The 12,971-nt window shown below is 47.4% G+C and overlaps 1 protein-coding gene across 1 annotated transcript; it reads left to right on the top strand.

The window, feature by feature from the left end:
• The first annotated feature begins 6,835 nt into the window (after positions 1 to 6,835).
• Positions 6,836 to 7,531, top strand: LOC119294190. The gene is made up of 2 exons (XM_037572428.1): positions 6,836 to 6,987; positions 7,086 to 7,531. The coding sequence occupies exons 1-2, from the start codon at positions 6,837 to 6,839 to the stop codon at positions 7,370 to 7,372; spliced, it is 438 nt and encodes a 145-aa protein (XP_037428325.1). The 5' UTR covers position 6,836; the 3' UTR covers positions 7,373 to 7,531.
• Positions 7,532 to 12,971: the final 5,440 nt, after the last annotated feature.

The raw sequence follows: 12,971 nt of genomic DNA, 5'->3' as shown, positions 1-12,971 counted from the left end.
ATAGAGAAAATTCGACCTAAATTCATAATCAATTTCTATGAATTTCAGAGAAATTCACTATGAATTTAGGTTAAATTCCCTGTATAGGGACATCTATTTTCACTTTGAGAGGAGCTCAACAAGGTAGAGAGGGACGGGCTTATAAACCGGGGTGAGTGCCCTTCGGTTGGGGAAGTGGGACTAAACTCTGAGCGCAACGAGGACCAACCCTTTAGTCCCAGTTTGTGCCATAAACCGGGACTAATGGTCATGGGCTAGGGGCGAGCCGCATGGGCCAGGGACTAATATATGAACATAGATGCACCTATAGAGAAAATTCGACCTAAATTCATAGTTTTCAAATGAACTCTGAAAAAGTTGGCATAGCATGTGCATGTACAAAACGGACAATGGTATCATACTAGTCTGTTACAAAGTTGTCATGGTATCATCATAATAGTTGCGGGAGAAAGTCTTCACTTTTTCTTCACTTGTGTCATTTGCTTATTGCGCCGTAACCATGGATAATCTTCATCGTTTATCAGGATGCTTGGGTCAGCCTTGACTTTGAAGGGAGGAATTTCATGAAATTTTTCATACTCTTCAGACATGTCTGTCTTGCCCTCCACTCCCAGGATGTCCCTTTTTCCTGAAAGAACTATGTGGCGCTTTGGCTCATCGTATGATGTATTCGCTTTCTTATCTTCTCTTTTTCTCGGTCTGGTAGACATGTCCTTCACATAGATAACCTGTGCCACATCATTGGCTAGGACGAATGGTTCGTCAGTGTACCCAAGATTTTTCAGATCCACTGTTGTCATTCCGTACTGTGGGTCTACCTGTACCCCGCCTTCTGACAGATTGACCCATTTGCACTTAAACAAAGGGACCTTAAAATCTACTCCGTAGTCAAGTTCCCATATGTCCACTATGTAACCATAATATGTGTCCTTTCCCATCTCGGTTGCTGCATCAAAGCGGACACCGCTGTTTTGGTTGGTGCTCTTTTGATCTTGGTCAATCGTGTAAAATGTATTCCCATTTATCTCGTATCCTTTCCAAATCATTAGAGTCGAAGATGGTCCCCTGGACAACAGGTACAGCTCATCACAAACAGTGCTGTCACCTCTGAGACGTGTTTCCAACCAACTGCTGAAAGTCCTGATGTGTTCACATGTAATCCAGTCGTCGCACTGCTCCGGGTGTTTGGAGCGCAGACTGTTCTTGTGTTCATCGACATACGGGGTCACCAAGGTAGAGTTCTGTAGAACTGTGTAGTGTGCTTGAGACCAAGAATCTCCGTCCCTGCATATTATTGAGTCCCTTCCAAGCGTGCCTTTTCCAGTCAGTCTCCCCTCATACCGCGATTTAGGGAGACCTATCTTCTTAAGGCCAGGAATGAAGTCAACACAAAACCCGATGACATCCTTTGTTTGATGGCCCATGGAGATGCTTCCTTATGGCCTAGTGCGGTTACAGACATATTTCTTTAGGACTCCCATGAACCTCTCAAAGGGGAACATATTGTGTAGAAATACGGGCCCCAGAATGACAATCTCGTCGACTAGATGAACTAGGACGCGCGTCATGATATTGAAGAAGGATGGTGGGAACACCAGCTCGAAACTGACAAGACATTGCGCCACATCACTCCTTAGCCTTGGTACAATTTCTGGATCAATCACCTTCTGAGATATTGCATTGAGGAATGCACATAGCTTCACAATGGCTAATCGGACGTTTTCCGGTAGAAGCCCCCTCAATGCAACCGGAAGAAGTTGCGTCATAATCACTTGGCAGTCATGAGACTTTAGGTTCTGGAACTTTTTCTCTGGCATATTTGTTATTCCCTTTATATTCGACGAGAAGCCAGTCCGGACCTTCATACTGAGCAGGCATTCAAAGAAGATTTCTTTCTCTTCTTTCGTAAGAGCATAGCTGGCAGGACCTTCATACTGCTTCGGAGGCATGCCCTCTTTTTCGTGCAAGTGTTGCAGGTCCTCCCGTGCCTCAGGTGTATCTTTTGTCTTCCCATACACGGCCAAGAAGCCTAGCAGGTTCACGCAAAGGTTCTTCATCACGTGCATCACGTCGATCGAAGAGCGGACCTCTAGGTCTTTCCAGTAGGGTAGGTCCCAAAATATAGATTTCTTCTTCCACATGGGTGCGTGATTCTCAGCGTCATTCGGAACAGCTAGTCCGCCGGGACCCTTTCCAAAGATTACGTGTAAATCATTGACCATAGCAAGTACGTGATCACCGGTACGCATGGCGGGCTTCTTCCGGTGATCTGCCTTGCCTTTGAAATGCTTGCCTTTCTATCTGCATTTATGGTTGGTCGGAAGAAATCGACGATGGCCCAGGTACACATTCTTCCTGCAGCTTCCCAGGTATATACTATCGGTGTCAAGTAAACAGTGCGTGCATGCGTGGTATCCCTTGTTTGTCTGTCCTGAAAGGTTACTGAGAGCGGGCCAATCGTTGATGGTCACGAATAGCAACGCCTTTAGGTCAAATTTCTCCTTTTTGTGCTCATCCCACGTACGTACACCATTTCCATTCCACAACTGTAAAAGTTCTTCAACTAATGGCCTTAGGTACACATCAATGTCGTTGCCGGGTTGCTTAGGGCCTTGGATGAGAACTGGCATCATAATGAACTTCCACTTCATGCACATCCAAGGAGGAAGGTTATACATACATAGAGTCACGGGTCAGGTGCTATGATTGCTGCTCTGCTCCCCGAAAGGATTAATGCCATAGGCGCTTAAAGCAAACCATACGTTTCTTGGGTCCTTTGCAAACTCATCCCAGTACTTTCTCTCGATTTTTCTCCCCTGCGATCCGTCAGTGGGTGCTCTCAACTTCCCGTCTTTCTTACGGTCCTCACTGTGCCATCGCATCAACTTTGCATGCTCTCCGTTTCTGAACAGACGTTTCAGCCGTGGTATTATAGGAGCATACCACATCACCTTTGCAGGAACCCTCTTCCTGGGAGGCTCGCCGTCAACATCACCAGGGTCATCTCGTCTGATCTTATACCGCAATGCACCGCATACCGGGCATGCGTTCAGATCCTTGTATGCACCGCGGTAGAGGATGCAGTCATTAGGGCATGCATGTATCTTCTGCACCTCCAATCCTAGAGGGCATACGACCTTCTTTGCTGCGTATGTACTATCCGGCAATTCGTTATCCTTTGGAAGCTTCTTCTTCAATATTTTCAGTAGCTTCTCAAATCCTTTATCAGGCACAACATTCTCTGCCTTCCACTGCAGCAATTCCAGTATGGTACCGAGCTTTGTATTGCCATCTTCGCAATTGGGGTACAACCCTTTTTTGTGATCCTCTAACATGCGGTCAAACTTCAACTTCTCCTTTTGACTTTCGCATTGCGTCCTTGCATCACAATGACCCGGCGGAGATCGTCATCATTGGGCACATCGTCTGGTTCCTCTTGATCTTCAGCAACTTCGCCCGTTGCAGCATCATCGTGCACATCGTCTGGTTCCTCTTGATCTTCAGCAGCTTCGCCCGTTGCAGCATCATCGTGCACATCGTCTGGTTCCTCTTGATGTTCAGTAGCATCACCGTATTCAGGTGGCACATAGTTGTCATCGTACTCTTCTTCTTCGCCGTCTTCCATCATAACCCCTATTTCTCCGTGCCTCGTCCAAACATTATAGTGTGTCATGAAACCCTTGTAAAGTAGGTGGGTGTGAAGGATTTTCCGGTCAGAGTAAGACTTCGTATTCCCACATATAGAGCATGGACAACACATAAAACCATTCTGCTTGTTTGCCTCAGCCACTTCGAGAAAATCATGCACGCCCTTAATGTACTCGGAGGTGTGTCTGTCACCGTACATCCATTGACGGTTCATCTGCGTGCATTATATATAATTAAGTGTGTCAAAAATCATTACATAACATCATGAATAGATAATTAAGTGACCAAATTAATAGAAGTTCATCATCACATAAAAACCAAAGTACATACATAGTTCTCATCTAACAACATAAAGCTCTACAGAGCATCTAAATTAATTAAACCATACATTGAAACTATGTAAAACATTTCAATGTGAAAACAAATGCGATCATAATCGCAACCAAGGTAACAACTGATCCAATGACATAATGATACCAAGCCTCGGTATGAGTGACATATTTTCTAATCTTTCTAATCTTCAAGCGCATTGCATCCATCTTGATCTTGTGATCATCGACGACATCCGCAACATGCAACTCCAATATCATCTTCTCCTCCTCAAGTTTTTTTATTTTTTCCTTCACGAAATTGTTTTCTTCTTCAACTAAATTTAACCTCTCGACAATAGGGTCGGTTGGAACTTCCGGTTCAACAACCTCCTAGATAAATAAAATCTATGTCTCGTTGGTCGGCATAATTTTCATAAACAATAAATGAACCAATAGTTATGAAAATATAATATATACCACATCCGAATCATAGACAGGACGAGGGCCGACAGGGGCGGAGACCAAAACCATTGCACTATATAAGATGCAATAATAAAAGTAAGAAAATAATACAAGTATCTATCTAAACATACACGTAAGAATATTTTTCCTTTCAGAAAGAAGATAAGAACAAGAGGCTCACCACGGTGGTGCCAGCGATGAGATCGGCGCGGGTGATCGACGGCGGTGAAGATGGGGACGGGGCGTGATGGACCGCTAAACCTAGACAAATATTGAGGAAAATGGAGCTTGGAGGTCGAGCTTGGAGAGGAGAAAGCTAAAGTAGTGTGGCTCGGGCATTCCATCGAACACCTTGTGTGCATAGGAGGTGAGCTAGAGCACCACCAAGCCCTCTCCCCTCGGCGGCCAGAAAAAACAGAGCAGCGTGCTCCGCTCTCATGCGAAGGGGTATATATAGGCACCTCATTGGTTCCGGTTGGTGGCATGAACCGGGACTAAAGGGGAGCCTTTGGTCTCGGTTGAAGCCACCAACCGGGACCAATGGTGGTGGGCCAGGAGCGAGGCCCATTGGTCCCGGTTCGTCCCACCAACCGGGATCAAAAGGGCCAGACGAACCGGGACCAATGCCCACGAGGCCGCGGCCGGCCCCCTGGGATCACGAACCGGGGCGAATACCTCCGTTGGTCCCAGTTCGTGGGCTGAGCAGGCCTGGGTCATTGCCCCCTTTTCTACTAGTGATGGTTGTCAAAGGCGGCTCGGACCATTCTCATTAACTCATCCCTCTCCAGTCTCCTCCTGTTCCATGAGACCCTGCACCATGAGATCACCAAAATTCAGTCCCGCTTTTACTGGGCCGGCGACAACAATAAGCAGAAATACCATATTGTTAGCTGGCCTGACATCTGCAAGCCTAGGGATCAAGGAGGCCTCGGGATCATGTTCTCCAAGTGCATGAATATCGCCCTCCTATCCCGTTGGCTCTGGCGGATCTCGCAGGGCCAGGGGGGCCTCTGGCTTGACATCATTCGGAACAAGTATCTACGTGGCCAACCCCTCGCCTTTTGTCAGAGATCTGGTGGCTCGCAGTTTTGCCAATCAGTCGTCCAGCTGCTCCCTGTCCTTCGCATCGGGACATCCATCTCGGTGGGGTCTGGATCGGTGACCTTATTCTGGTTTGACAGATGGGCTGGAGACTCCCCCTTCGCCGCGCGCTTCCCCGACCTCTTCTCCATCGCAGTAGAACCCTTGATCTCTGTCGAGAGGGCCCTTATTAACCTAGGGCACGTTGCTTTTCGGAGGCCCTTTGGCCCCCCGGAATCCACCGCTTGGCGTGAGTTGCTGGACTGCGTTGCTCTTCACGAGCCTGTGGTGGATAGTCGTCCTGACCGGGTGAGAGGGCGCCTCGAACCTTCGGGACAATTCTCCACCAAGTCTCTGTACCAGGCCATCGCTCCCTCCTCCGCCCCTCCCCCCCTTGCGACGGTGTGGTCCATCCGCCTGCCCTTGAAAATCCGGATTCATGTGGCAGTGGATTCGCGGTCGACTCCCGTCTGGCATTGAGGTTCGCAAGCGCAATGGCCAGGGCTCCGGCCTCTGCCCGCTTTGCGGCGTTCCCGAGGACTCGAATCACATCTTCTTCTCCTGCGTATCCGCGCAATTCGTGTGGAGTTGCTTCCGTGACGTGGTGGGTGGAAATTGGTGTCACACCAACTTCTCCGACCTATATGACGAGCTCCAGTCCTCCCCCTTGTCTTCTCGCCACATTAGGTGGCTTGAGATTGGTGTCCTCTCTTGGACCCTCTGGACGATCCACAATAAGCTTGTGATCCAGTGCGCTTCTCTTCGACGGGCTACTGACGCTATCTTCAAACTGTCTGGTTTCTGGCAGCTTTGGCGGCCGCTTAGCCGCCCCCAGGACCGCGACGCCATCTCAGCCTTCATCGCCGACCTACACTCAATGGCAGTCCGCCTATCTCCACCGCCCCAGCCGCCACCGCCGGAACCTGACTAGACGCTTGTTGGGCTCCCCTGCTCTTTTCTTTTAGTTTTTTTTGGGCTTGTTGAGTTGTGCCCTCACCAGAACCTTCATCCTGTTTGTGAGACTTGGGTGCGTGTGTTTAAACTAGTCCATGTATGTCTAGCGGTTTGCTTATTTATAAAGCGGGGCGAAAGCCTTTTTCGGTATTCATCCTTTTCACTGGACAATTAATTAAACGCACGCAGTACTCGGTGAGATTTGGAGATTATAAGTATCGACACAAGAAACTGCAGTTTGGAGGCAGTTATCACACATCAATCTCCTCTTGACAGAACGAGGTACACTAGCGAGTGATCAACTAATTAAGCTGTCCTCTGCCTAGCTGGCTAGTGACTTAGTGAGGATCAATGGCAATAGCATCCAAGCTGGAGTCACTCATGAAGCGACTGTGGAGCTATCTCCCCTCTTCTCTTAGCAGTTCCAGGAGCGACCCTCCGCAGCAGATTCCTGATCCCACCGGTGATCCTCCAGCCGCTAAAGCCGGGGACACTCCCGCCCTTCTTCAGGAGCCTCCACCGGCTCTTCAAGGTGTAAACTCAGGACTCGGCTACTTATCTACTTGCATACATGCGTTACGCACATCTTCTTGCTATTGATCATATTAGCGCACGATGCTGCACTTTCAGATCCTTTGCCGGAGAATCATTCTCCCAATGGCGAGATTTACGGCAACCAGATGCTTACCAGCTCCAAGAGCTACCCTTCGCACAAGATTCATGATCCTCCCCGTAAATTAATGGCGTCTGTGCGCTCCCGACTGGTGCAACTCTTGCCGCCGCAGCTAGGGAAGGGAAGCGACTGTGGAGCTGTCTTGCCTTCCTTAGCAACAGGAGCAACCCTGGAGCAGCTGATTTATGAACCCGGGCATCCTTCGCAAAGACGGAAGTCTTTGCAAAAATCGCACAGCCTGTAAGGTCCTGATATATAGTGGGCTAGAATAATGATATTGGCTGTTATGTACTATATTGTTGTCATATTGATTTTCCCTTCGACGCAGCAAGGCAGCATGTCATGTATAGTATTCATTTTGTAAACTTCTCCAATCAAATTGATCAAGAAATGTGCACCTTCACTCTGAGTTTTGTTCTCAAAGGGAGGTCCAAGTTATTGAACGTTGCCTCTTTTTGCGTCTTGTCTTGGTTTTGTCTGTTACAGATCGTATCAAACCCGAAACCCTATCAAACATGTAGCTCATATAGGTTCTTTGTGGGTAGTACTCATTGGGAAAGAACATTGGCCCGTGATGCATTGGTGGGATGACTCACAACTTGGAGAAAACCACAAAACTCCATATCCGTCGCTGATATGTGAGAAATATTTCTAAAATACCACAACAAAACCATTTCTTACATATATACGTACTATCTAGTAACACTAACTCTAACATCCTATAAACACCAGGCCTAACATGCAAAATTTCATCTTCAAGATCACATCCTTTAGACACTGACCCTAAAATTTTGCAATGGTGACCCTAACATACAAGTTTTCATCTACAAAATTATATCCTCTAGAGACTAAGGGCATCTCCAAAGCGGACCCGTAAACATCCCGCAACCGTCCGAACTACTCTGTCTAGACCGCCGAAGCCATCCAACGCGGTCATGTATCGGTCCGCGGGGCGGTCCGGACGCAATCTCCCGCAAAACGGAGACAAAAGTGGGGGAGCTTTGTGGGAGTCCGGACATGCGAAACGTTCAAATCTGACACCCCAGGCCCACCCAAAACCCTTCCCCGACCTCGCAACTCCATCCTCCCCATTTTCTCTCCTTCATTCTTTCTCTCTTGCTATCGCCGCCGCTCCACCACCCAGGCCACCACGGCACACCCCCGCCCGAAATCTGCGTCTCTGTCACCTCCAACGCTCCAGCAGGGATCCCCGCTGCTTCTCCTCCGTCTCCCTTCAACCCTCTGTCCTAACCGCTCCGCCAGGTAGCATCCTCTACCGTGCCCGGCAACTGTTCGATGATCGCCGGAGCTGAAAACAGTTGTCCCTTATTCTTTTTAGCAATGGATTCCGATTTGGAGTACATATATGAGCAGTATGTTGAGTTGTCCGAAGGCTCGTCGGACGAGGTGGAGTACTCCGATGGGACGGCGATGATGCAGGCGGTCCTTGAAGACGCGGAGCGTGCGGAGGAGCATGCTCTCAATTTCAAGGGCTCGATAAAGGATCATCGAGTGCTCAACCGCAACAAGGCGCGTGGGCATTTGACACTGATGGCCAACTACTTTGCCCCTGATGCACTATTCACTAACCATTTTTGTCGGCGTTTTCGGATGTGCAAGACTGTCTTCGATCGTTTGTACCATGGCGTCCGGTCCTATGATGACTACTTCATCCCGGAGAAAGACGTCGTGCGAACGCTTGGCTTCTCTGATTACCACAAGCGCACGGCCGCACTCCAGATGCTTGCATATGGCAAGGCCGCTCATTCGTGGGACGAGTACCTATGGATGTTAGAGAGCACATGCGGATATGCCATGGTTAGGTTTCCAATTGTCGTGGTCGAGGTGTTCGGACCTCAGTACCTGAGAGAACCAACTGTGGCAGAAACGGAGAGGCTCCTGGCATCTCAGAAGCAAGAGGGTTGCCAGGTTTGCTTGGATCTCTTGACTGCATGCATTGAGAATGGAAAACTGCCCGAAGGCTTTACAAGGGCAATATCAGGGTCATATATATTAAGAAATCCATCATCATTCTTGAAGCTGTTGCATCCCAGGAATTTTGGATTTGGTACACTTTCTGTGGCATGCCCGGGTCTCACAATGACATCAACGTGCTGCAACGATCGACGTTGTTTGCGAGGCTGACTGAAGGAAAAGCTCCTCCTTGCCACTATACTATCAATGTACATGAGTACAACATGAGATACTATCTGGTTGACGGCATCTATCCTCCATGGGCTACCTTTGTCAGCACCATCTCAAACCCAGTTTGCCAGAAAAAGGCTCACTTCGTCCAAAGACAAGAAGCAACTAGAAAGGATGTTGAGCGGGCATTCTGAGTTCTGTAGGCCCGTTTCGCAGTTGTTCATGGACCTGTAAACAATAGGATCTGGAGACCTTGTGGGAGGTAATTGCATGTTGTGTGATCATGCACAACATGATCGTCGAGGATGAGAGTGACGATCTGCTGCAGCTCTGGAATTTGAGAACATGGGTGATACTATCCAACTTCCGGATGAGAATCCGGCCACATCTAAGAGTTTATTCAAATGCATCAACAAATTCGGCATCGACCAACTCACGAGCAGCTGAAGGAAGATCTGATTGAACGTCAGTGGGCGGTGAAAGGGAACAACAATGTTGGGATGTAATATTTGGACTTTTTTAAATTTGAAGTAGTGCTACATGCGGCTATCGAATGTCTGTACCATTTGCATGCGGCTATTTTGATCCTGCGGAGTTGGAAAAAAAATGAGGAAGGCCGGATGTATGCAGCTACGGTTGGATGGCGTTCTCCTGCCTCCGTGTTCGCAGACCAGTCTCTTTATCCGCGGACAGATGCGGAAGGATTTTTGTGGGTTGCCGTTGAAGATGCCCTAAGCATAACATTTTGTAACACAAACACATAAATTTGATAAAGGGAAGGTACCCTCTCCTGGGTCCGTGTAGAGTGGAGAAGAAAGGTCTGCAATGATGTGTACCTGCTCCTCGGTCGGGAGTGCACTGGAATGTAATGTGTACCATGTTGGAACTCAGCATCGTGGTGTGTAGCGCGTTGGAGCATGGCGCATTAGTGTGTACCTCACCTAAGCCCTAGTGTAGCACATTTTCTACGATAGCCTATCGGTGAATGATGTGTGTATTTTACACACGATTTTCGTTTAGTTTAACCCTGTTATTCTCGAGATTTATCTCAGCTTATCTTCATTTTACCATTTAGTTTGTTTTTCTTTGTTTTTTGTTTTGCATGGTTTTTAGGTGGATTATATCTTCTGTGGACCTTTCACGATATTTGTAGTTGATTCTGTGGTGAAACGGGGAGGAGCTGGGAGCATAATTTGCCGGATTTCACCGAGAGTGACCTCATCATCAAATTGTGTCTCGTCAAGGCGAACAACTTTGATTTTGGGATCATCACATTGCACGGACTTATTCAATTTTAAATTCACATCAACTTTGGTTATTATGGTAAGAAGGTAAGAGTTAATCAAACACACTACTTAATGCAATTAACAGCTTAAATCTATTTTATACTCTTACGTTTCATGTGAAAAGAAGAGGTAAGAGGGAGCATGTTAAAAAACCTCACAAAGTTATACCAAAATAATTTTAATATACCGAAACCGAACCGTACTTTAATTTTAATATTGTATTTACCGAAGTATTAACTGCTGTGCAAATAAAAACATATGAATCAAACGATACAAACCGAATGCACAGAGTTACTCTTTGATACCGCTGTCATCACTCCCATCTCACCAGCGACCCTCGGTCTTGTGAACTTAACCATAAGGCCGTCTGTTCCTACTTGATAGGGGCGGGTCCAGCCCAACAAGCTGCCCGGGGCCGCCTTCGTATACCGTAGCAATTGCTACACTATTTTGCTACGGTATACAAGGAATTTGGGCCTCATGCCCCAGGCCTGGGTCCTAGATCCACCACTGGTTGTTGACTAGTCATTGCAGTATTGTCACTCCGATGATGTCGTCTCTACCTGCTCCGCCGCCGTCATCGACCTATCATCACGGTTTTGTTTTTTCCAGAAACACAAAACTAAAATATGAATTCAGTAGGTTAAGCTCGCACGTACGGTAGAGATTTTTAAAAATCCTATGGATTGAGCAACTCTGAAAACGTCGGATATCCGTTCCAATCTGCATGGTCACCACCCCCGGCGACCACCAATAAACAAAACTCTTGCCACGTGGTACTTCACTGACCAGCGCCATATTCTTTGTGTGAAGTGCAGTATTCATTCTATTCTTTGACTGGCCTGGTGTGGTCTGAACACTGAACTAGTAGGAGTAGGAGCACAGTCGTCGTCTTGGCGTGGTGGTTTGAACGGCCGCGTTCCTCAATTTTCCTGTCCATTGATTTCTTCTTCACTCGTCGTTTTGACTCGATGAACGCGCGTGTTGGTAGCTCACTTCACTGGGAGAGCGAGGATATATAAGTGGATTATTTGGAGACACTCATCACACATCAACCTCCTCTTGGCACAGCACTGAGCAACCATCATCAAGCTGCCCTTTGACGCAACATGTCATAGTGTGCTCCGATCAAATTGATCAAGAAATGTGCAGTTCAGAATTTTGTTTTGAAAGGGAGGGGTAGAGCCGGCTACTGAACTTTGCCGCTTTGCATCATGTGTTGGTTGTCTGTTACAGGTTCGTATCAAACTGTATGCAACTCATATATGTTCTTCTTCATCACAAAATAAAAAAAAATCATAAATCATATATGTTCTTTGTAAACCAGTCTCTCGGTTGGAGGAACGACGATGTGTATCTACCGAGATTTGATAACGAGATTCACCGATATGGCTACATCTCCGGAGCCTGACTACGGGCGCTCCTCCCCGTAACACCATCACAATACCGCACTTCGGACGCCGGCACACGCCGGCTGCTCCCCTGTGTGACTGTGTTATTATATTGGCTTCGGTTACATAATGTGTCTACCCCATAATATATAATAGGCCTAGAATACAGGTGCCCTAATAGGGCACGACTCCGCTTGTACAAATATATTCGACACATAACAAATTTCACCTTGCCGAATATTCTCCACCACCTCGGAATCATCCATGCATCGGATCTCCATGTATATTGGACTTGAGATTATACCACGAGCATTTTTGCTACTTCCAGACTCCATATGACTCCACCTGCAACTGTAGTCTCTTCTCGCCTTCTTCTCTTGAGCAAAATTAAGCTACTCTTCTACTCTAGTTTGCGCTCCCGACTTTCGGAGACACCATTCACTCTCTGCGTGAAAATGAACAACACACATATTGGACACATATAAGAGTTACCTGAACTCAAAATCCTCATCCGTTCTTAACTGTCTGTCTGAAACTTGAAGGAATACCATTGCCCTGTGTCACCCTGAGTTGAATTCGCAATTGTCTCTGTATAGTCTCTGATATGTCCCACCGCTATATCACTCCACCTGCTTCTATCTTGTCATCCGCTTTTTGCCATGTGCACTGAACATCACAGAATATACGGCCATGTACTCTCTTGGCTTTTAACAATTTCAGACTTTCCTGCCACTTTCTTAGATTCCCCATGGTCAATTCCTGTCCACCAACTAGCACCGATAGGCTCAGCCACCAATTTGAATGTAGTACTAGTTAAACTGCTTTAACACTGTCTGCACACTTTGTCTGACCACCAGTGCCTTGATCTATTGATGTGCCTCGTGCTTACCGAATGCCTCGTTGTTATCACTGCGTCGAGTCTCTGTTGTCCCGGTCGAGTCTCTAGGGCCGCGAACCCACACACTCAACCCCCACTGCGGAGAACCACCGATCATCACCAACCGATATCGAGTATCACGTC

The sequence above is a fragment of the Triticum dicoccoides genome, chromosome 4B, assembly GCF_002162155.2.
Source record: "Triticum dicoccoides isolate Atlit2015 ecotype Zavitan chromosome 4B, WEW_v2.0, whole genome shotgun sequence".
Taxonomy (NCBI): domain Eukaryota; kingdom Viridiplantae; phylum Streptophyta; class Magnoliopsida; order Poales; family Poaceae; genus Triticum; species Triticum dicoccoides.
Note: the sequence above shows the minus strand (reverse complement) of the source record. Positions and strands in the feature narration are given on the sequence as shown.